Below are 25,536 nucleotides of genomic sequence, written 5' to 3' on the forward strand. Positions count from 1 at the left end.
CATGCAGTGCGTATTTCTGCTACTGATAAAAACGGCGGTACAACTAAACGGGAACAAGATGTTTAAAAACTAACTTTACCATCCTATTTATACGGTACAAACTCATGAAACAGCCTATTCAGAGATAACACGTTTTGTTATCTATCTCCTAAAAAAATGTTTTCCCGTTTTTGCCACCCGCGTGGCTGATCACGATATTTGCTTTTTTTAAAGACATGGTTGCTTTGGCATGCGCCGAACACGGCTCTGCATAAAATAAACAAAGACTTGTTTAACAGATTATAGCTGGAGCCGAATAAATCTGGTCATAAAATCCATACTATACATCATACTTTCTGCTAGATAGAGACACGCAACAACACAACAATAGTTGGTTGGGGACGGGGGACAACAGCTGTAACTTTAGAAATCATTTACAATGCCTGTAATGGGCATAGATTTGAATAGGAGAAATAAATAAGTTCAAAACGCCCACTGCCCGCTAAAGGTCACAGCGTAAGGTTCTTACCTCGGTAATCCATCACCAGCTCTCCTATAAAACTCCAACCGTTTCGTATCCAGCTTATTCGGGCAACTATTCAACCGCAGCGGCCTATCATTCTCCAAGCTGATCTTCTTACATTGCGTCCTCACAACTGTACTAGTCTTCGTCTGTCTATCTCTGTTCAGGTCCGTATTGGAATGCTCATTGATACTTGGTAACCGGGGATCGAGACCACAATCTCCGTTGTCGTATACCCGAAAAATAGGCTTCTTTACACCATACAGACCTGTTACAGGTCGGTTCATTGATGTGAAAAGTGGGTTTAATTGGCTTCGTATTTGGTTTAAATCTGGTTTTAGCTCCGGTTTTTTAGGAGGTTCTTTAGCCTGTGTGACAACAATCTTCGGTATGGTGTTTACGGCTTTCATCACTTCTCTTGGTGGTGTTGGTTTCTTAGGGATGCCGTTGGGTTTGGATACCGGCCCCGGTGGTGGTGTGGGTGTTTGACTGCAGGAGGCTCCTGCCCTGTCTTGATCGAATAGATTCTTATATTCGGGTGGGCTGTAAGGCCTGGGTTCGTGCAGGGTAGAGGTCCAGAGAAGGTCCGTGGCAGCTACGCTCTGGAGTTGTTGGAGATGGGTCTTAATGTTGTAAATGCCGGCGATCGCTCCGAAGGGTTCCGCCTTGATTTGTGCGACCACGTCGATTACTGGTTGCCCGCAGAGTTCTGATATTTGTTTGTACAGCTGAAAAATATTATCAATTATAACTAAGATTTAATATTACACCTCATGAGATAATGACAGTTTGTCTACTCTAAGTTAATCTTCAAAGAAAAATAATGTGTATTTATCAATTCTTCCATGGCTTCGGTTTTAACCTTTTCGACGCCGTGTCAAACAAAAGCTGTCACACGGACGCCACGTCACCGAAGTGTTAACCCTTTTCCAGGCATAGTACGATTTATCGACCACATACGCGCCATTAGAATTTTAACTTTAGCATGCCGATTTAAGGTTCAAATTAGATTATACTTTCAGGAAATGTTACTTGTCTTCAAATGAATCATCAAAGCTGGATTAATTGGAAAAACCTTGTGGATTGGGGCGAAAACTTAAAACTGAAAATGAACTTAGTTCTTATGCATGTAGGTCTATGTTGTTCTGTGGTTTGTGACGGAATAATACGTCTTTGGCGTTGGACCTATCGGATATATCTGTCATTGGCTTCAAAAAGGTTAATACGGTTATTTACCTCTGCTCAAAAAGGAAGAGAATTCAGTCATAGTCCGCATGCCTTATGACATTAAGTCCGCCTTTTGTATGATAAGATTCCCGTTGTGTTTTGTATGATAAATATAAAAAAAACAGTCGCAATAGTATTGTAGTCGCAACCTACCTCCCTGTTGACTTTAGGCTCGACAGAGCCGAGCGGATGCGCGCGCATGCGCATGCCGGGCCGCTTGACCCAGCGGTGCCGCGCCGCCTCCTCGATCTTCATGCGTGTGGCCACGTTCGGTTCTAGAAGTTGCTGGATGAACGTCTTGCAGTCTGTTAACAAAATGGTCAATTTATATATTTTGATCATACTTGTTGTTTAAAGGAGATTTTGCCGTGATAAGTGACCAGGTGAATTGGCAGGTTTTTTTATTACCTTCTTGCTCCGAAAACTTATTGTCTTGACAAGAACTTTCGCTTTGCCTCTATTGACTGCTATATTCTTAGATTTTTTTAATACTATGTCGGTGGCAAACAAGCATACGGCCCGCCTGATGGTAAGCAGTATTCGTAGCCTATGTACGCCTGCAACTCCAGAGGAGTTACATGCGCGTTGCCGACCCTAACCCCCTCCCCCCCTCGTTGAGAATTCGTTTTTACCCCACATTTATAAGTCTCCAAATAATTAATGTTTGCATAATTCATCAAAAAAGAAATAAAGGAAAACAATACAATTTTAGCCATACTATTTTTCTCGAATGAGAAAAAACTAGAGATTATTAAATAGGTAGTCTTATTTTATTTTATTGGAACACTGGCGTATTTTAGAAATACTCATCTGACCACAGTGCATTTCACAAAAAAACTGCCACATTAAAAATCTTTTTTATGACAGTATTATTAACCCATGTTATGTTTTTTCGCAGGTATCACGAAGTGACCTCCAAGTGTGACCGCGGCCAGGAGTTACGCAGAACAGTGATCAATGGACAAGTTATGCTGGATTTGTGGCGTGTTATTTTTCATCGGAATGTAGTAAATTAAATAACAATAATAACCTTCATACAACGTCTCGAGTGTCATTGTTGTAGGTGGCGCTATTTCATATTTTTGTATTAAAATGACCTTGCTGCTATTTCTAACTTCGAAATTGCTTTCCTTACTTTGGTCACTGTCAATGAAAAGCACAATGAAAGAGTAATCGAAAATAGAATCATATTAAACTAATTTTATTGAATAGCGTCATCTAGTGAGTTCTCCAAAAGGGGTTATAAAAGAGGTAGATAGTCAAAGAAAACTTTGTAGCCATAGTAAATTTACTGCCATCTTTCGACACATGATTAAAACTTTTAGAACACCATTTAACTTTGATCGTTATAAATTTACTGATATGTGTTAATTTGAAAATATCAAAAAGTGGTGCCATCTAATAGAGCGACGGCGCCATAACCATGACGCCACTTTTTGTTATTTAACAAACTTAACACAAACCAATGAAAGAATTAAGCATCAAAGTCAAATGGCGTTCTAAAAGTTTTAATCATATGTCGAAAGATGGCAGTAAATTTACGTGGCTACAATGTTTTATTGACAGTACGCCTCCATTTCAAATTCTCTTTGCTAATAGAGAGACCTATGCGGCGCTGTATGGGAGTTGTAGGAATTATATTTACTGGTTTCTGTTTTTAATGTTAAGTTGTTTTGGTTTTGTATGTGAGTTGCGAACAAGTATGAACTTGCACCGATTTTAATCTTATAATTTAATAGTTTTTTTCGAAATATGCTCTTATTCACGAGGAGGGTCTTATATATCAAAATGGTTTTGCAATGCACCCTTGCCTTATGATACTTATAAACATGTAAAGGACGCGTTTCCTCCTGACAGTACAATATTCATTTATATGAAAATAACCACGCTTTACGCCTAATCAAAGAGGTTTATTTTTTATTATGAAATAAGTACATTGAGTGGGATCTGCCCGAGCATGCATAACATCATAGCCATCAAAGAATTCTTTCACTCTCGCGAAATCGGTTTCAAATTCAAATTCTTTAAACGGCTGTTATAGGCTAATAGGTTAAATCATATAGTACAAATTTTCTCAAATTATTTTTACGCCTCAGACCCTAATCAAACCTTTGCTTTGTTTTGTAATTATTAGCTAAATGTGACGATCGGTCACCTATTTCCGTGACCGGTCAGATAACAGAATGAGCTGTTACATGAATTTGAACCATATAAATAGGACGGTAATTTTTTTTTAAACGAGTTCCTGTTCAGTCAGTAGCATTGGTAACCGCTGCACAAAAGAAACAAAGGCTTTGGTTTAACAGATTAACCCCCTTATTCATAAACGTATCAATCATATTGCCTGGACAGAGATCAGTGGAGAGATTGGGGGGAGGCCTTTGCCCAGCAGTGGGACACGACTGGCTCCAAATAATAATAAAAAAAAATTCATAAACGTGTACTAAAGTTACGATGCCGCTGATCAGCGTTTGTCCCTTTCCATCATACCAATACGTCGGAAAGGGACAAACGATGATCAGTGGCATCGTAACTTTAGTACACGTTTATGAATAAGAGGGTAAGAATCTGAGACGTAAAAATCATTTGAGAAGATTCATACCACAAGAACTGGCGCTAGATCTCTACTGAACTTCAAAAGCTTCCGTGAATATACAGCTAGAGTCCTTCTTAGCTAACTTTGCACTGGCCTGAATAAAACAAAGCGGGACAGTGGCATTATAGACGACATTGACATGGAAATTAGACATGGCCACACTTTGCCGTTGCAAACGCGTGCCGTGACTCGTATGGCCACGTTATTAAAGGTTACATTTGACAAATCTGCGCGTCATCGTGGATGACACGACCTATATGGCTGTAAAGCTATTGGTACAATCAACCAATCCGATTCCTAGGCCACTATGGAGAACGTTGTCGATTTACGCACTATACATTATTCATTAAGCACTGCAAAAGATAAACAAAATTAATTATGACATGGTTCTATGGTGGCCTCGAAATCGTATTGCTTGACTGTATACCTACATACGTTTTTTTAGGTAGAAGTTCTGTATCAGGTCTGGAACCTGTTACTGAACCTAAGTAATAAAACGCATGCTTTGCGGGTAGTAAAATACTGTAAGAATAGCTACAAGCTCGATTTTAAATATTGTAATGTTGCCATCGTTGAATTCTTTATACAACTTTTTTAAGCAATCTCTAAGATTAATAAATTTGTAATAAACACTTGTATCAGACCGTTCTGTAGTTTATATACCCCACTCCGCCTTGAAACTTCAACATGGCTGTGTTTTTGAACGGGTCAACAAATATTTTTTTTTTTTTTTTTTTTAATTTTATAATTAGTGCCTTAGGTCTCGCAAAACGCGATTGAAATCAATAATGAATGAATGGTATTCAGGTGCACCAGGCTCTGTCTCCGGAGAGTTCTTGAGTTCTTCGGACACATAGCCAGGAAAACTGGAGACAACCTGGAAAACTTAAGGTCACTAGTTCGGTGGAAGGAAAGAGGAAGTGGCCGCAATCCAACGCGATGGTCCGACCAGGTCACCAAATCAAAATCCAAATCGCTATCGCATCAATGCCCACGACGCCTTAGAACACACAACAGATCGAAAGGTCTAGAAATCTGTCATCCCGCGAAGCAAGGAGGTATTTGGGTGAATCAACTTTTTTACTTTACAGTTAGATATCCAGGAGAGAAATATCAAAAAGAATCCTGGATTTATTAGTCTTTAACCTCTTGAACGCCAAGAACACCTAAAGGCGTCGAAACTAGTCGTGCCCACAGCGCCAAGGACAACTATAGTTGTCGCTCAGGTCCTGGAAATCAATGAATTGAAAAACTTAATTCCTTCAATGCAGCCGGCGAATATACAACCTGTCCCAAAAAGCGACGCCAAAGTACACAAACCGCAAAAACCGAAGAAAAGTACAAAGACTTCTACCGAAAAGCCGGTTACATACGCGGGTGCGCTGTCGAGTACTGTAGGAGATAATGAGCAGGAAAATCCATCAACTGAGACATTGGAACTTACTTCTGTAGGAACGGATGTTGAACAGGAGAAGCCAATCACTGAGACGTCGGAACCTCCTTCTGCGGAACCCTCGTGCTCGCCGCTAACTGAGTCATCCACAGTTCATGTCCAGAGTGTAGATCTTTCTTCCCAAGAGCAGGGCGATGGAGATTGGACGAAAATTGAACAAAGTAGGAAATCCAAAAGATACCTTTCGGTGCGCGGTACTGCTGGTCCAGACGTAACATCCCTTAAAGCAGTGGAGCAGCGCAAGTATTTACATCTGTGGAACATGCTGTCTGGCCCTGATGAAATACGGGACTACCTGAAAGTTCTCTGCACAGATGAGATATGTACGGTGGAAGAATTAAAGCCGAAAGGAGACTACAAGTCTTTCAAGATTGGAGTTCCAATGAAACATTTTGATAAGTGTTTATCAGCAGACGTGTGGCCTCATAATGCAAGAGTTAAAGAATGGTTATTTCGCCGACCTTCGGAGCGAAAAAACGTAGTAAGCAGGAATTTAGGGGCGAGGGACTCCATCACTCAGTAACCAAACCCACCGCACATATTATTTACCAAAATGTAAGAGGCCTTAATACCAAACTGAATCACTTTCGGCATAATTTCTTTTCCTGTAATACTGATATCGTCGCAGTAACCGAAACATTTTTAACGGATTCTGTTGATGATCCGGAAATAGTTGGTGCTGGCTGGAGTTTGCTGCGGCGTGACCGTGCCACCGGTGCTCGCGGCGGAGGCGTTCTCCTTGCCTGCCGTCCGGGCATTAAAGCAACAAGGCGCAAGGAGCTAGAAACCCCTAGTGGTGAAGATCTCTGGGCAACGCTGAATATCGGCGACACCTGCTTCCATGTCTGTGTCGTTTATATACATCCAAGAGCTTCGGATGAAGTATATATGTCATGGTTCCACAAAGTCGAATCTGTGATTGAAACCTTTAATGTTTGTGCACCTATAATTATCTTAGGAGATCTTAATCTTAACCCATTGTATATGTCTCAGAATATTTTAAATTATTATTGTTATTTTCTAACTGTTTGTGGCCTGACCGAGAAGAATGAAATTGAAAATGCGTATGGAGGTAAGCTCGACGTGGTGCTTGTGACAGAACGGGTTCAAATAACCGATATTAGGGAAATAACAGGCGGTGGACTAGTACCTAAGCGTGATGCTTACCACCCACCTCTGGATATAGTCGTTTGTTCTGACAGTAACCATGAGAGATCTGTTTTTAACTTTGTCGATCCAAGCAATATTAATCCTCACCTGGATTGGAATTTTGCCAAGGGTGACTACAGCTTACTTTATGAACTCGTATCCCAAGTATCCTGGCAAGATGTACTGGCTGCGCAGGAAGTTAACAAAGCTGTTGACATCTTTTATAGTATTGTATATGACTTATTTGATAAAGTATTCTTAAGGAAAAAGAGGTCTACACGTCGTTCTAGATGTTACCCGGTCTGGTTTAGTAAAGATATTATTTACGATATAACCCGCAAAGCTAGAATGCACAAGAAATGGAAAAGCATTAATAATGTAGCTATATACGATGAGTTTTCAAAACTTCGTGCCGACATAAAGCAACGAATAGACAAAGCTTATGATCACTACGTCAGTGGACTGGAAGCTAATGTGTGTCATAATCCTCGTGCTTTCTGGAGGCATATAGGTAGCCTTAAGTCCAGAGGTGGCTTTGAGCCTTGTGTTAGGTTTGGTGATCAGGAATTCAGCGGTAAGGAGGCAGCTGATGCGTTCGCGAAATTCTTCTCTAGCGTTTTCTTGCCCGATACCCCGTCCCTAGATCATAATGCCGTGATGCTGAATGATAGCTTCAGATCCGCGAACTATGTGCATATCAATCTTATTACACCCCGCGACGTTGAAACGGCCTTAATTAAACTTAAAGCTCAAAGCTCCATAGGACCGGACAATTTTCCACCTTATATACTAAAGGGATGTAAAAATCACTTTCTTCAGCCAATATTGTACATTTTTAACTTGTCAATTGCGACTGGTGTGTATCCTAAACGGTGGAAGCTCTCTCGAGTAACTCCAATTCCCAAATCTAGTGACACTTCAAGTGTAGAGAACTACCGGCCCATAGCCATACTTTCTTCGTTAGCGAAGCTGTTTGAATCTGTACTGAAGGCATTGATTTCTCCCCAATTAAAACCATTCCTTTGTGACGCACAGCACGGCTTTAGGTCGAAACGATCAGTGGACACCAACCTGTTGACGGCTACCAACATCATTTCAGAACACTTAGATAGAGGAACACAGGTTGATGTCCTCTATCTTGACTTCAGGAAAGCTTTTGATCAAGTTGATAATGATGTTTTACTTGGAAAGTTGTGTGCCATTGGTTTTTCGCCGCGATTGTTAAAATTGTTTGCCAGTTACATGAGCGGCAGGCAACAATTCGTAAAGCATGGTTGTTTTGTTTCATCCACTTACTCTACACAATCCGGAGTTAGTCAAGGATCCATTCTTGGCCCTCTGCTATTTGGCATCATGATAAATGATCTCGAGGTAGTTCTGAAAGAGAATACTAGGTGCCTTTTGTACGCAGATGACCTAAAACTCATGCTTGGTGTTAAACAAATGGCGGATTGTGAAGCGATGCAAAGAGACATCAATGAGGTTTTGCAATGGAGTGTTGCGAATAAACTGCATTTCAACGTCTCCAAATGTTGCGTTATGTCCTATACTCGCTCGCCAAAACCTTTAATTGCACAGTATGTCCTTGGTTCAGAAGTCATAGCTCGTGTAACAACTGTCAAAGACCTGGGTGTTACCTTCGACGCCTCTCTTACTTTTCATGACCACATAAAAGGATTAGCTGCCAATTGTTATAAGCGACTTGGTTTCGTCATCAGGAATGTGCGCGATTTTAACGATCCCAGAGCCGTCAAACTGCTCTACACGGCTCTTGTGAGGAGTAAGCTTGAGGCGGCAAGTATTGTTTGGAACCCAGCTGAAATCACATACGCCCTTCTCGTAGAAAAAGTGCAAAAAACATTTCTTAGGTTCTTGTATAAGAAGCTATATACTTACTATCCATTCTTATATCCGACCAAGTACTTATTAGGATCATTAGGTTTTAATTCCCTTGCAGTCAGACGCAATTACAATCTCCTGGTGACAGCATGTGGAGTTTTACGTGGCGAGACAGACTGTCCTGAACTGGTAGGACGAACTGTTAGACTCGCTATTCCATTTGTGCCCAAAAATCTCCTGCGACCGCGAAGTCACAAGCTTTTGGCCGTCCCAATTACACGCACTGTAGCACATAAAAACTCGCCTGCTGTGCGGGCTCTAAGGCTGCTGAACTCCCTTCTGTCATGGGCACCAGATTGTGATATGTTTGCAAGTCGATGGACGGCTGTGTATCAGATGTGTCTGCGGTATTGCGAGGTGATGGACGAAAGATGATTGTGATCTGTTTTTCCTAGTATGTAATCCTATCATATAATCTGAATTGTACAGTGCTTTGGTCTCGACTGTAATGCTGTATATATATATTAAAATATTAAATAAATAAATAAATAAATAGTTGTCATAACGTACGCTGTCAAAGTGACCTTCACACTGTCGAGTAAGGTTTACATTAGCTCGCTTGCGCCCGGGAGCTTGGCGTTAGAATGATGTTTGTGTTTATGACAGCGTTCAAAGGGTTAAAATAACCATACATTTTTGTGATGGTTATAACTATTATAAGCCATTTTCATAATAGGCCAACTAAAAAGGCTGTTAGTAGAGCGTGATACAAGAAATGTCATAGAAGAAAACTAACAGAATATAACAATATTGTTTCTTGGATAAGGGGACATAATAACAACACAAAAAAGTGGATCATTTAGGAATACCAAAGGAGGTGAATAAAAGCGGCCAAGTGCGAGTCGGACTCGCCCATGAAGGGTTCCGTACCATTTATGACGTATTAAAAAAACTACTTACTAGATCTGGTTCAAACCAATTTTCGTTGGAAGTTTGCATGGTAATGTATATCATTTTTTTTTTTTTTAGATTTTTCATTCCGTTATTTTAGAAGTTACAGGGGGGGGGGACACACTTTTTTTCACTTTGGAAGTGTCTCTCGCGCAAACTATTCAGTTTAGAAAAAAATGATACTATAAACCTAAATATCATTTTTGAAGACCTATCCTTAGATACCCCACACGTATGGGTTTGATGAAAAAATTTTTTTTTTTAATTTTTATGACGTATTAAAAAAAAACTACTTACTAGATCTCGTTTGAACCAATTTTCGGTGGAAGTTTGCATGGCAATGTATATCATATATTTTTTTTAGATTTTTCATTCTGTTGTTTTAGAAGTTACGGGGGGGGGGGGGACACACTTTTTACCACTTTGGAAGTGTCTCTCGCGCAAACTATTCAGTTTAGAAAAAAATTATATTAGAAACCTCAATATCATTTTTAAAGACCTATCCTTAGATACCCCACACGTATGGGTTTGATGAAAAAAAAATTTATTTTTTATTTTTATGACGTATTAAAAAAAAATTGATTTTCAGTTCTAAGTATGGGGAACCCCCAAAATTTATTGTTTTTTTTTCTGTTTGTATAAACATCATAATGCGGTTCATAGAATACATCTACTTACCAAGTTTGATCAGTATAGCTTTTATAGTTTCGGAAAAAAGTGGCTGTGACAGAATCGGACAGACAGACGGACATGACGAATCTATAAGGGTTCCGTTTTTTGCCATTTGGCTACGGAACCCTAAAAAGCAGTGAGGACATTAGGCTGAATTTTTAATTTAGAATGGCTCTGACATGAGAATATAATTCGAAAGTTTTCACTAATATGGCGAATATTTCTGAAAGAATAATACAAAAAAGCGAATAAAACTAAAATAAAATTTAATCTGTTAATTTTCATTTCAGTGTTGAGGTACATCCGAATCCACACATGTATACCCACAAGAGGTAAGTAAAAACCAGTGAGGACATTAGGCATTCAAAAATTAATTTTAAATAGCACTGCCATATAAGAAAATAAGCCGCAATTTCCTACTAAAATGGCGAATGGGGACGTCTGAAAATAATTAAAATTGCAAACATACATAGGATTGTAATAGCGTATTCGTTTTATTACTAATAATAGAACAGCCAATATCAAGTTTCAGCTGCTCTTTCACCCACGTTTTGCATCGCTTTATGCAAACTTCCTGCCAGTATTGCCACGCTTTACTTGAAAGCCCACAATGCGGACTGACGATATCCTGAGCTGAAATGTTGAACTGTTTAGTGCCATTTGAGTAAGTAGAGAAACTCGGCCATTCGGCAACTCCGAAAGCCCAGCCGCTTCCACACGTTCTTTTGTCTCTGACATCACACTCACCCGGTCGATTCGGCCGTTCTTGTTAAATATCAAAAAATTCCGGTAGATTGGCTATTGAATCAGGATCGTGAATGGGGAGTGTCAATCGATTTTTAAGTGATTAATCCCTTGATATAAGTAGGTGGGAGGAATATCAAAGGGGAAGTTTCGGCTTTACAGGAACTTCGTGTCAAGTTGATGTGAGATCTCAGAACTCATCGGAGAGCGGTTGGAGAAATTCTTTGCTGCTGCAAATGTAGTAAAGATAATTTTACGATCGACAGTAACGTGTTTAGTCTTTTGATAAGCGTTTATATTTTGATGTTACGTCAACTGTGAGGAATGGATGCGCGAAGTGTCAATATTTTACTACTGACAGAACAGACACGTGGGCGTGTGAAATGCTAAAAATATTTTACAATACATCTTTAATAGCCCACGTGTAATTATAGAACTGATAGGGTGAGCATTCCGGGGCCAGCTTACGCATGAAAATTAAATATGGCATGTAACATATTATGCTACATACGTCAGTGACTATTAAGTATTTAAACACCATGATATAGACTTGGACCTGTAGAAAAAGCCGAAACATGTCACTGTCGATCGCAGTCGGAACATTATTCTTTGTTGCTTTTGTAGCAGCAAAGAGTTCTTTTCACCCACTCTCCGATGAGTTTATATCTGACATAAACTCGAAACAAAGTTCCTGGAAAGCTGGCCGAAACTTCCCATTGGACACTCCTCTTACTTACATCAGGCGACTAATGGGAGCACTCGAGAATCCATCGCCCATGCTCCCCGTCAAAACCTACGACGCTGATTTAATAGCCAGTCTACCGGAAAACTTCGATTCTAGACAAAAATGGCCGAATTGCCCGAGTTTGTACGATATCAGAGACCAGGGATCGTGTGGAAGCTGCTGGGCTTTCGGCGCCGTCGAAGCCATGACCGACAGAGTCTGCATTTACTCGAACGGCACTAAACAGTTCCACTTTTCAGCTCAAGACCTGGTCAGTTGCTGCCCGGATTGTGGAAGTGGTTGTCAAGGTGGATATTTAGATAAAGCGTGGAAATACTGGCAGGAAGTAGGCATTGTATCTGGAGGGCCGTATCATTCGAGCCAGGGCTGCAGGACTTACGAGATCGCTCCCTGCGAGCACGCCGTAGACGGCCCCAGGCCGAAGTGTCATGAAGAGGAAAATACTCCGGCCTGCGTGAATAAGTGTGAAGCTGGTTACGACATAGAGTATAACCAGGACAAGCACCGAGCCAAGCAAGTTTATATGCTTAAGGGAGAAGATGACATTAAAGCGGAATTATATAAAAATGGCCCTGTTGAAGCTAGTTTTATAGCATACGAGGATTTCGTTCATTATAAAAGCGGCGTATATTCTTACACATCAGGAGAAAAGCATGGTGGTCACGACATTAAAATCTTGGGATGGGGCGTGGAGAACGGCCAGAAGTACTGGCTGTGTGCCAATTCGTGGAACAGCGACTGGGGAGACAAGGGCTACTTCAAGATTCTCCGAGGTGAGAACCACTGCGGCATCGAGGGCCGCGTTGCAGCCGGGGAACCCGACTTAGATGTATTTTAAATACCTACAAATGTAGCTCCTAACTCTTAAAAATTTATATTAACATTTTAAATAAAAAAGAAAAATCTAACATGTTTTTCTGTCAAGTCACGCGTAAAGTAATCAATACTTACGCCAAATTGGCAAATCTATTTTCCTAGGGACTTCGGGGATCCGTGACCAGAAAGAGACAAACGGAACCCTAAGCTCCTACCCTCTATCCGTCAGGGAAATGTAATGTAATGTTTCATGATAAATAACACCATCCATCTGTTCCTTCACAGTTGTGTTGTTGTTGTTCGGTGAAAGAAAACATCGTGAGGAAACCGGACTAATCCCAATAAGGCTTAGTTTACCCTCTGGATTGGAAGGTCAGATAGCAGTCGCTTTCGTAAAAACTAGTGCCTACACCAAATCTTGGGATTAGTTGTCAAGCGGACCCCAGGCTCCCATTTTTTTTTTTTTTTTTTTTTTTTTTTTAATTTATTTAGGAAACAAACAGTCACATATTAATATATATAAGCTTAAGTGATAACAAACAGACCTTTAGTTCCATTGAAAATAAAAGTATACATAGTAAATTACAGATCGAAACAGGGAAGGTGTTAGGCATCTTCTTGTCTGTCACGCGTACAGGGACTTCAAAACATCGGTAGGTAATTAATAAATGCATGACATAGTACAGAGTTTAAAGTGGTATACAAAATAATTAAAAATACATGTATCGCTATAGTTGTTATGCGTGCAAATAATATATAGTTACTAGGTACTTAAAAGAAAACGTACAATATTTATAAAGAAAAGATTGAACTTCGCAGAATGCTACTGTATTTACAAAATGATAATGAAAAAATATCTAAATTTGAAAATTTATCATTGTAATCACGACAGGCTCGTCTAAAAAAAGTATGCTTGGCAAAATTAGAGCCACAAAAGCTAATATGGAATGTTTGGGGGTGGCGAGTGGGAATACGACGAGGCAATTTAAAAATAATTTTTTCAAGAAGATCAGGAGAGTCAATATAGTTATTTAAAAGCTTATATAAAAACATTTGGTCTATATATACGCGGCGTCCGACTAATGGCGTGAGACCGTGCCGTATGCTGGTACTTTCAGACAGATTCAAACCATGGCGGAAGTTAAGTGACTTTAATAATTTATTTTGAATTCTTTCAATTCGCGTTTTATGAACTGTATATTGGGGAGTCCAAACGATGCAACCGAATTCTAAAACACTACGGACGTAAGAGGAATATAATATCTTTAGAGTATTAGGGTCTTTAAAGGGTTTTGAGAGCCGAAGTATCAAACCCAACTGCTTATAAGCCTTTGCAGTAATAAGATCTATATGTGAAATAAAATTGAGCTTTGAGTCTAAAGTGATACCTAGGTCTCGAACTAAGGAAACTCTAGTTAGTTGCTTGCCTAAAAAGTTATAGTTAAATAAAAGGGGTACACGCTTATGGGTGAAAGTGATACACTTGCATTTATCAGGGTTGAGTAGTAGTTGGTTGGAGTTGCAGTAGGTAGCAAAATTGTCAAGATCACGTTGTAGTTCAAGGCAGTCGTTGTTTGTTTTTATAATTTTAAATATTTTTGTGTCATCAGCGTAAACAAGATGCCTTGAACTAGTAAGTGATAAACCTATGTCGTTAATATATAGGATAAATAAAAGTGGTCCTAAATGCGAACCTTGGGGTACACCTGAATCAATGGTCAAGTATCTTGAAGTAAAGCCTCTTAGAGATACTGCTTGGCTACGATTTTGTATGTAAGATTCAAGCCATCTATGAAGATCACCGTGTATACCAAGATCATATAATTTTTGAAGTAGGTGGGCATGATTAATTTTATCAAATGCTTTTGAGAAATCGGTATACACGGCGTCAACCTGATAACCATTGTCTAGAGCATTCAAAATAAAATCTGTAAAAGTAATAAGGTTGGTGTCGACGCTTCGACCACGAAGAAATCCGTGTTGATTTGGAGAAATAATGCGAATAACACAATTAGTTAGTTCCGAGGTCACAATTTTTTCAAATATTTTGCCAAAAATGCATAATTTGGATATTGGTCTGTACTGTGTCACGTCGTGTTTATCCCCACTTTTGTGTATTGGTGTTATTAGAGCAGTTTTCCAAACAGATGGAAAACAACCCTCGGTCAGCGATTTATGAAAGATAATAGTAAGAGGTATAGACAGTTCTTTACTACAACGGGATATTAAGATAGGATGAATCTTGTCAGCCCCAGCACCTTTGTTAACATTAGTGTTGTGTAGATATTTTTGGACTAGGGCATTACTTAAATTAATGGAGGAGATGTCAATCGGGGTGTTAATCGTACGGATATTAGGGGGATTATTTATTTATTTAATCTTTATTGCACAAAAGAAAACCTTAATATAGTACAAAAGGTGGACTTAATGCCATGAGGCATTCTCTACCAGTCAACCTTTAGGCAAATCAGAGACATTGTAGGCGGTGCTAATTAAACAGAACAACCAAATATAATACAGTAACATACCATACATAACTTAATAATAACATACATCCCATAAGCCGTGGCTAAATGCCGGGACAACGCGAGGAGGAAGATGAACACCGTCATCTGTTACCTAACTTGTTTATCTTATAAACTTAATAAATAGCGTAAAATCGTCACGTTTTTATAATTATTTACTTTGAAATGACTGAAGTTTATATTATGTGCATGTACCTATCTATATTTTCATATCACCCAGGATATTTTACGTACATATTTCCTTTATCATTAAACACTTATGCTACTAAAACACGAGTTACGTTATAGTAGCACACGTATTAAACGCGCAAACACGTAGTACGGCAAAGTGTTGCGTGCGCGCTCCTGACGCTCTGAGTATGTGTTTCGTGGCCCTCCGGTCATTGGACCGTGTGCGTTGGAGGGTCTGCCATCTTGTGGCCTGAATCGGAACCATAAACATGCACATGTACACGTCACATGTTCTCTTGTGCATAGTAGGTTCTGCCATCTTGTGGGCTACATCGGAACAATAAACATCAAATTTACGCCTCTCGACAAAAATCTGACGGTTCCTGTGCTGCCTCCTACAGTTCATGCACGCTCCCTATACCTCCGCGAAAAGGTAAAAATAATGGAATGAGGAGATTGAGGAGGCACACTGAACGGTTTGGACGGATGGCTCCCCTGGCAACTGTTCTTTGTTTCCGATTCGTATTAAGTGTGTTTGCAATTTTTTTAATAAAGTGTAGTTTGCATTAACCGAGCTGTATCATTAGTCCTTTAATTTTTAGACACTAAGCTTTTCCCTAACGCTTTTTCTTATAGGGTCTTTGGGAAAGAAGACGATTCGTATATTTCAGCAATATTTCTTACAGCATTGAGTCATTTTAAAAAATAAACCGGCCAAGAGCATGTCGCGCCACGCTCAGTGTAGGGTTCCGTAGTTACTCTTCCGTCACTATTTAAGCTTGAGCTTAAAGTATAGTAAATTGTTAACCAAGGGATGAAACGGTACCTTTCACGCGAGTTAAACAAATAGGCAAATTTGGGAGAAACTTTTTGCGATAACTCAAAAACAGCTAAACTGATCATGTCCGCTATAGTTTTCATTTAATGTATTTCTTAAGCTCTACTTCCACGATTTTTTTCATATTTTTTGGACCTATGGTTCAAAAGTTAGAGGGGGGGACACATTTTTTTTCTCTTTCGGAGCGATTATCTCCGAATATATTCACTTTATCAAAAAATGTTTGTTGAAGACCCCTATTAGTTTTGAAAGACCTTTCCAACGATACCCCACACTGTAGGATTAAAACAAAAAAAAAAATTCACCCCCACTTTACGTGTAGGGGAGGTACCCTCAAAAAAATTAAATTTTTATATTTTATTGTACGACTTTGTCGGCTTTATTGGTTTATATATCCATGCCGAATTTCAGCTTTCTAGCACTAACGACCACGGAGCAAAGCCTCGGACAGACAGACAGACGGACAGACGGACAGACGGACAGACGGACAGACGGACAGACGGACAGACGGACAGACGGACAGACGGACAGACGGACAGACGGACAGACGGACAGACGGACATGGCGAAACTATAAGGGTTCAAAGGCTAAAAAGTGTATGCGAATTGACAGCTTTTAGAATAGAATATGTCAACCATTGTACATTACGGTGAAACGCAGCAAGGACATGGTGATAAAAGGTCAGTTTTCCTCCCAATTATATCGTGGTAGACTCGTTTACCTTCTCGCCGCCATTGACTTGATATAAAGTCAATACATTTCGTGCCCCACACGCCACGACGTCATATCAAGTCGTGGTTTTGGTCAGGTTTGTATACGTGCAATTTTTGACGTGGCGTTGATGACACTATATTACTTCATTGACGTGGCGGCAAAGAGGTTAAAATCACTAAATATGCCATACCTCCGCTGACGCAAGCCAGTGCAACCCGCTGTTTCCGTGCGAAACCGCGAGCTATGGCGGCTCGGAGCTGCGGCCGCGAGCGGCCCTCGCCGGTGTCGGCGCCCGTGAACGGCAAGCCCCCAGTCACCATCCCGTAGACAATTACACCTCTGGAAAATTTCAAATAGTATACTTCATTTCTTATAGGTAACGTAGTCGATGCGTCACCATCATCTGACCTGATCTGAATCACCTAAGTAAAATTACCACCACATCAAATCAAATGGCATCTAAATTGGACAACTGCCTTACGATTTAAGGATCATTTCAATTGTTACGAGTACTTACATACTCCAGAGATCCACCTCGGGCCCGTAGCGTCGACCGTCCACAAACAACTCTGGTGCAGCGTACTCCAGCGAGCCGCACGGAGTTCGCAGTGCCCCACCGTTGCTCCACACATTGCTTAGACCGAAATCTGAAATATGTGTTATCTTTAAGACGTCCAGCAATATCGGCCGAGGGATAAACTTGATGTGCGAATCAGTTTTTGGTGATCATCGTCAGTGAACATCGAAAATTCTTCATTTGCCATTCTATCGTTTGAATATCAAGTGATAGAGAGGCTGATAATTTAATTTAGATTTTAGATTACCGCAGTAGGCTTTCTGGTTATTAGCGCGGAAGTCACGAGCTGTAGGCCAGGTGAACCAACTTAACCCGAAAATATGTTAGGATCCAATAAATCAGTGAAAAATCATCATAGAAAGTAACAAAATGGCCTCACCCACAATCTTGATGAACTGCTTTGTAGAGTCTAACATGATGTTTTCCATTTTCAAGTCTCTGTAAAAATAATTGTTTGAAGTATGAAGTGTGCTCTCATAAATATTCAGAAGTGACACCTCACTGGAGGCAATAGTGAAAAGGAGGTGAAACATATATCCATCCAAATCTCAATGTACTTTCCAAAGAACAGAATCAAATAGAATGGAATAAAGGAATGTTATCAAAACTCCAAAAATGACTCTGTGAATTAGGAGGTTAAAGCCCAAACAGATGTTGCTTAATTATAGTGTTGTGGCCTGGATAGGACTTGGATACCGAGCTTCCCTTAACAGCAACAGTCTTAACTGGCTAATGATGAGTCTTACGGCTTTACAATAAGGTTTACATTACCGATGCACCACGCCTTGAGAGTGCATGTGTCGGACAGCCGAGACCAGTTGAGCTGCGAGCGCCTTCGCGCGGGCCTCCGGCAGGCCTCGTTGTGGGCCCCTTGAGGCCAACACGTGGGCGCAGAGGTCCCCTCCACCTGCTGCTTCCATCACTACGTAGAGTCGAGGGCCGTGCTGAAAATATTTTAAGGAGGAAAGGAAAATCGGAACATTATCTTAGTAAAGGTGCACTAATTGTCTAACGTCTTAGCTTCCTCTACCAGGCATTAGGCTCTTTCTTCTTCTATTAATACAATAGTTAATGATTTGGGTTGGTATGTTTTTCATCTGTAAGGGTCTAGCGAGAACCTATTTATTTCAAAATGTTTACAGACAACTAGAATAACTCTAGAAGCCTCTGCTCAAACATGACCCCATGACCTCGAGACAATAAAAATGATGATTGACGGTGGCTTACCATCATCGTTTCGTACAGTGCTGCGATACAAGGATGCCTCAGTTTGGACATCACACGTGGCTCCCGGTGTAAGTTGCGACGGGCGTACTCTTCTTTAATGCTAGTCAGGTCGATGATTTTGATGGCCACCTGATGAAATATAAACGAGGAATTTTTAATACCATTGCTGGGCACAGCGCAGGTTACTGATGGAAAGATTTATAAAATTTTTCATATTGATATACGGGTAACAAGATTGTCATTTCCAAAATTGAAACTTGTTTTGTTCCTTGTGATTTTTTACATAGTTTCGAGACCTTGCAACATCTTGGAAACTTTCTGCACATAGTATAGGAAGCGTGCATGTACTGTAGGGACTGTAGCACAGGATCCACCTGTTTATTGACGTGAAGTTTAAATTTCAAGTTTCCAATGTAGCCTACAAGATAGCAGAACCTACGATGCACAAGAAAACGTACGTGAACTACAGTTCACGCATGCACTTGCTTTGGCGTGAAGTGTCAATGTACAGTTTATGTTTCCGATTCAGGCCACAAGATGGCAGACCCTCCAACGCTCACGGCCCCTATAGGTCTCCTTTCATGCAAAAAAACACGCTGCTGGCTAAAAGAGATTGAGGAATTCACGTGCACCTTTGAATTTCTTTGCAAATTTTCGTTGTTAGCTACGATCGACGCATCGAAAACGCCTGGAAGAGCTTCTGGCCATGAAGGCGTTAATGAAAGGCAACCTTCCACTAGCACTAAAACTCAAACTTTTCGACATGTGTATCCTGCCTATCTTAACCTACGGCGCCCAAGCTTGGTCACTAACAGAAGCTCAAAAGTCCCGACTCAAGATTTGCCAGCGAGCAATGGAGCGCAGCATACTCGGAGTCCGTAGAATCGATCGGATAAGGAACACAGAGCTGCGCTCCAAAAGTGGTATCGCAGATGTGGATGTGAAGGCCGCCAAGCTCAAATGGGATTGGGCGGGACACATCTGTAGGATGCACCCGCACAGATGGGCCAAAATAGCGACCGAATGGGCACTACAGATCACCCGAGGCAGAGGCAGGCCAAAAACGAAATGGCGAGACAACATGGACTCATTTTGTGGCAACTGGCAGGAGCATGCACAAAGCCGTGACGAGTGGCGGAAGACAGGGGAGGCCTTTGCCCAGCAGTGGGACACAATGTAGGCTAATAAAAAAAAGCTACAAAGAGAGGAGGGCATCAAAGATATAGCGATTAAGCGTAAAAAACGCACGTTGCACTCAAGTTAAAGGCCAGACGGGATGATAAAATCGAACAAAAGAAATTGGCGCCATCTCCAATTTAATCACCAGTTTTTGATTTTTTGGGATATTTGATATTATTGCGTTGCGCACAAATTGGTATAATTGCGTCCGCACCTCCATTTTATCGGTAATATCGGTCATAATCAGCGGTCGAAGTCGGCGAGCCAAATTGGCGTTTTGATCAGGTAATTTAATCAGTCTTGCCATAAGCCACCCTAAACACTGAGCAATATTGGTATAGTAAATACAATAATACATTTTATTCCATCCGGAGCATATACTTTCTTTTCTTCATTTGCTATTAGAAATGTGAACAAACGTCTGAAAACTAAGAAAGCTGGTGGAAATTGCGTCCTATGGATTGGTGGAAACTGATGATGTGATCTAAAAAACATCATAATTTGTTAACGCGAGGATAAATGCCATCAAAAAGCTTATGATACAGCTTGTACGTTGTGGGGACACCTATTGCAACACATATTTTAAACACAGTTCTCTCTTTGACAATCTATTTTAACGAGACAGTGTGACGAAATAATCCCAATGCAATTACATTGGTACAGGTGTTGCGGAATATATCCGTAATGCATTCCAACGCGCTTATTTATATCCCCTTTGATAGCACACCGTTAGACTAATAGCCCAAAAACAAATAAAACGAACACTATTCATAGAGTTCATTCTAGAGACTAAGAACAGTCATTCATTGGTCACTACGTTCCAGTGTTGCCACTTAGAAGCTTCCTGATTGGTCGGTATCGGTACAGTTGAACTTACCTTCTTCCCAATAATTCTATGGGTAGCTTCCTCAACCCTCGCGAAATGCCCTTTCCCGAGCACCTTTCCTGTCATGAGGTAATTCCCCACACTGTACACTTGGCCCTTATTCCTTGTCATGGGTTTCATATTTTTATTTTATCACTTTCTACTCATAATTTAAGCGAAAAATCTAAGCACTAAAGCAACAGCGAATAACACGGTTTTTCACACGATATTATTTATGATAAATACTTGTAAACGTCATAATAATGTTCCTGTGTTTGGGTCTTTTGTTTAGGTCTTTGAATATAGAACACGAGCGGCGGCAAACGGTTTGACATTTGATCGAACTATTTTTAACGTTCGGTAATCGCCAGTATATAGATGTACCGACGTTTTTTAGGGTTCCGTACGTCGATACGAGAGTTGGAAAAACCATTGTTGTTATGCGGCTAAAATTTATAAATATGAAATGATTTAGCAAAAGCGTTGCCACCGGCAGTGGTTGTAGTTAGCATCTTATATAAGAAAACTATAAAAGTTAACCTCTTTTATTTAAAAATAGTTATACGTAAAGAGTAGCCAACTAGATTCAATAGCATGTAACTTCGTATTTATTTGCGAATGGCGAGGTGGATGTCGAAGCGATTTAGCAAGCGAACGAACGGTAGAAATCAGTCCGCTTGCTATCCATCCCGTCATCATTCGCTTAGCTCCCCATTGGCACGAGTAATATGAGTAAGTAGAGTAGAGCAGAGTAGAGTAGAATAGAGAGTAGAGAGTGTTTATTCGTGGCAAAATAAAAGAGATAAACAACAAGTAACAAAACATAACATATAAACCACGAAATGGTCTCGACTCAGCATGGAGCCTGGCTGGGCTAGTGCTGGTCTTCTGTCGGGGCCATGACCGTGTGCAGGACGAAGCGTAACACAATATTTGAAACAAATAAAAAAGAACTATCATGACTCTGAATAAGAGTATGTTAATTATGACATTACCACACGTTGTCATTCGAAATTCCATGCACACATGCACATGCACTGTCTTATTTTTTTCTTAAAACATGGGACTAAAAGACATTAAGCAGGCGGTTTAGCGCAACACGTCCGCAATGAATTTTCAATACAACTTTGCCGGTCTAGGCCGGTAAAGTAGGCTTGCGCTGCACGTCACGTACCTTGCCTTGCCGTACGCTGAACTTTAAGGTTATCATGGATATTTTTTTTGTATTATCTACTATAAGAATCCCACATGTGGGGGAATATACCTATTTGCAAAGTAGACCCTTTACGAGATGAAAGGGCACTTCAGAATGGTCTATTCAAGATGACAATCATTCATGGACAAACGTCAAAGTAATTGAAAAATTGTATCGGATTGACAAGCGACAAAAATTCACGCGACTCTTTCGATATATTATACAAGTTTCGATTGGCGATTTCTATTAACGACTGCCATCTTGGCTAGGCCCCCAGCTCGTTCGTGTTGCAAGTGTTGCGGTCGCTGCTGAAAGCCATCGCCAGTGCGAACTTCTGGGCGAAGGGTTGTTTGGCGGTTCCGTGGGAATCCTATGAATAGGTGACACAGCAAAATATTGTTGTGTCGCATACCTACTTAAATTATTTTAGTTTCTAAGATTATAGAGATTTTATTCGATTCCTTGACGGTCACCGAATTACCAAGTCATATTGAGAATTCATCGGTAAAAATGCGCTACATACGCTGCCTTGGGCGATTTGCGAGTTTGAGTATAGAATAGAAATCTTTATTGCGAAACCATGGTACATAATAGTTGTTATATTAGAGTGTGAAAACACATGGCACCCTGTTAGGGCATTGCAAATAATCTTACATCTAGGTACTTATTCTAGTTTCTATCATGTAATGTTCTTAATTAAATATAAACAACATTGTTTAAACTTATTAAAGAATTAACTAAGAATTAAATAGTCGTATAGCTTGATGCATTGTTTTATCCATTTTTTGGATTTCAAACATTATACAAATGGTATCTTCATCAACTATGTAAAGTCCAAGGTTTTTCATTGAGCAAAACCCTTCATGGCAAAATTTTCTACAGTGAACCATATGAACCCGTCCAGTTCACACGGTTCACTGTAGAAAATACCTCAAGAACATTGTTGGATGATATACTTACTCTTTGCATGTGGTGATCAGCTGTCGTGCTTACTGCGTCAAAGATATGACTGTAGTTGTCATTGTGCCCGCCTTCAATGTGTCAAAGTCAGTTTCATGTGTTCATGTTTATAACATTCGCTCCTGAACACCTTGATGGAGCCATAACACGAAAAATTGATTGATTGAGCTACTATTTCTGGGGTTGTCGTTGAGATTCAAGATGGCGAAGACGTCTCGAGAATATTTTTTTGTGTTTTGCTCATTTATGTTGTTCAAAGTGTAGTATTGATAGCTTATTATGCAGTGAACTATCGTGGAAGTGTGCACTTAATGAAAAACTAATCTTGAAACGCGTTTAACCATGTTTTAATCAACATCCGGCAATTCATCGTGGCTTTTAGTAAAGTCCAGCTATCTCTTTACTACAAGCAACTCCCGAACAACGTCATGCTCTACGAGCACACTTAAAACTTACAACGAAACTTGACATTGGCAAAATCATCATAGATTTGATGGAAGCCATATTTTAAAAGAAGAAGAAGAAGAAGCTACTATTTCTACAATACCTGTAGGCATAACTACCTAATTGATAGCTCCTCTACACTATGGACCATCATACTGGCCCACTAAGATGGGCCAGCGTGTAGAGAGGGTAGTGGTGTCGGATGGCTTATGGCGCGGTGAGATGGCGATGGGATGGCCACGTTGTCGGTTTTTCGTCCACACATCAAAGGTAGTGGGCCAGCGATGGTGCGTACGTACACGTGGCCCATTCCATAGTGCGTACTCTCAACTATCGCATGGCCAAATGGCCATCTCGCTGATCCAATGCTGGGTCATCGAGTATAGGAGCTATGAGGTGGTGTAGAACAAGACCATTAGCGTCACTGTCCTTTGAGTCAGTGCAAATAGTGCAGATAACTTAGTACTTGGTGAATCATCGGAGAAGATGGTGATAGACTGATGGTGGTGATACCCTAATAAACAAGTCCAGTGAAGATTGCCACGAGAGACGAGAAAGTGTTAAGGTATGAATGTATGCAATTACTATTAAACCCGTTCTAATTGTTTGGACAGGCTCGAGCCGGAGTCAAGAGGTAAAACTTCTTGCAAATTAGGTATTTGTATGCTCTTTGTAATTGTATGTTTTTTGACGACCGGTCTGGCCTAGTGGGTAGTGACCCTGCCTATGAAGCCGATGGTCACGGGTTCAAATCCTGGTAAGGGCATTTATTTGTGTGATGAGCATGGATATTTGTTCATGAGTCATGGGTGTTTTCTATGTATTTAAGTATTTATAAATATTTATATATTATATATATCGTTGTCTAAGTACCCTCAACACAAGCCTTATTGAGCTTACTGTGGGACTTAGTCAATTTGTGTAATAATGTCCTAATTATTTATTTAATTCTATAGAACGTAGCATTAGAAAGGTAAGCGATATAGTTGTTTCTTTTAATAAAAAAAGACTTTTGAAAAATAAGTCACAGGAAATACATATGTAACAATTATAAATTAAATACGATCTTTTAGATTATTTTGCTTTCATAAGTAATATAAACTATTTGTTAAAGCGTTTTTAATTGTCTTTAATAAAAAGACACGTCAAGATTGTTTACCTTTTTTTTCTAATTCTAAAATAACAACTTATAATTTCGTAAAAAAAGTTGAAATCTCTAAACTCCACCTTTTCGCTTTAAATAAATCCTTTAGGTACTTTGCTTGAATGCATTAACTATATCCAAGTAAAAAATACCTTGTCTGCCGATTTACTCTCCGGCAAAGCCTTTAGCAAATGATCTGTGAATATTGCTAAATAGCCGACGGGGCTTATGGAATGTGCCCGGAAATGAGAGCGCAGGTTCAGAGTGGGAGGGGGAGGGGGGAAGGGTTCGGTAAAATAAATACCGATATATCTTGCTAAAATTAGTACGAGCACTAATAAAGTACTAGACCCGCCCCGGGTTCGCGCGGGTTACACAAAACCTTAACAAACCCTAAACCTTCCTCAAAAATCACTCTATTATACGTGAAAACCGCATGAAAATCTGTTCAACAGTTTTTGAGTTTATCGCGAACATACAGACATACAGTCAGACAGACGCGGCGGGGGACTTTGTTTTATAAGGTGTAGTGAAGTGGTATTTTGATTATTTTTGAATTCAAAAAGTTTAGCGTACTCTGAAACTGGTAGTTACAGGGTTGAATTTCGGTATGGATATTTATTTGGGTGATTAGTACAGATATTTTATTTTTCAGTTATTATAAATTTAAATTAATAACGTTTATTCAGAAAATGTTTTTACTATCATCATATATAGGTAGCAGGGTGACTGCTATAGTTATTGGCCACTACGTAGTTATTGGCCACTACGTAGTTATTGGCCACTACGTAGTTATTGGCCACTACGTAGTTATTGGCCACTACATAGCTATTGGCCACTCCAGACAAAACAGAAAGAAACAAGGTAATTGAAGCCTTATTGTTAAGAGTGGCCAATTACTACATCATCGCGTATATCAAGTTGAAATAGTTATTTGGTTATCCTTTAAGCCCGCGATACCTTTGATTTGCTCGAAAAACGTAGGTAATATATTTATAGAATA

At 40.0% G+C, this 25,536-nt stretch overlaps 3 protein-coding genes across 3 annotated transcripts in view; 2 read left to right on the forward strand and 1 right to left on the reverse strand.

The window, feature by feature from the left end:
* LOC133527463 (nucleoporin SEH1) overlaps positions 1-4,968 on the forward strand; it is a 22,407-nt gene extending 17,439 nt beyond the window's left edge. Inside the window, exon 9 of the mRNA XM_061864488.1 lies at positions 2,628-4,968. The gene's annotated coding sequence lies outside the window, so the exon portion shown is untranslated. The remainder of the gene's footprint in view (positions 1-2,627) is intronic.
* The window catches only part of LOC133527454 (uncharacterized), a 22,883-nt gene extending 1,799 nt beyond the window's left edge, over positions 1-21,084 (reverse strand). The window contains exons 1-8 of the mRNA XM_061864470.1: positions 20,803-21,084; positions 18,747-18,875; positions 18,291-18,463; positions 17,899-17,957; positions 17,460-17,589; positions 17,133-17,281; positions 1,883-2,034; positions 509-1,230 (exon numbers count right to left, since the gene is read on the reverse strand). Of these exons, the coding sequence (XP_061720454.1) occupies positions 509-1,230; positions 1,883-2,034; positions 17,133-17,281; positions 17,460-17,589; positions 17,899-17,957; positions 18,291-18,463; positions 18,747-18,875; positions 20,803-20,931 (1,643 nt within the window). The 5' untranslated portion in view covers positions 20,932-21,084. The remainder of the gene's footprint in view (positions 1-508; positions 1,231-1,882; positions 2,035-17,132; positions 17,282-17,459; positions 17,590-17,898; positions 17,958-18,290; positions 18,464-18,746; positions 18,876-20,802) is intronic.
* On the forward strand, positions 11,592-13,152 carry LOC133527692 (cathepsin B-like). Its single transcript, XM_061864812.1, has one exon. The coding sequence runs from the start codon at positions 11,709-11,711 to the stop codon at positions 12,714-12,716; it is 1,008 nt and encodes a 335-aa protein (XP_061720796.1). The 5' UTR covers positions 11,592-11,708; the 3' UTR covers positions 12,717-13,152.
* Positions 21,085-25,536: the final 4,452 nt, after the last annotated feature.

Source organism: Cydia pomonella, chromosome 18 (assembly GCF_033807575.1).
Source record: "Cydia pomonella isolate Wapato2018A chromosome 18, ilCydPomo1, whole genome shotgun sequence".
In the NCBI taxonomy this organism is placed as follows: Eukaryota; Metazoa; Arthropoda; class Insecta; order Lepidoptera; family Tortricidae; genus Cydia; species Cydia pomonella.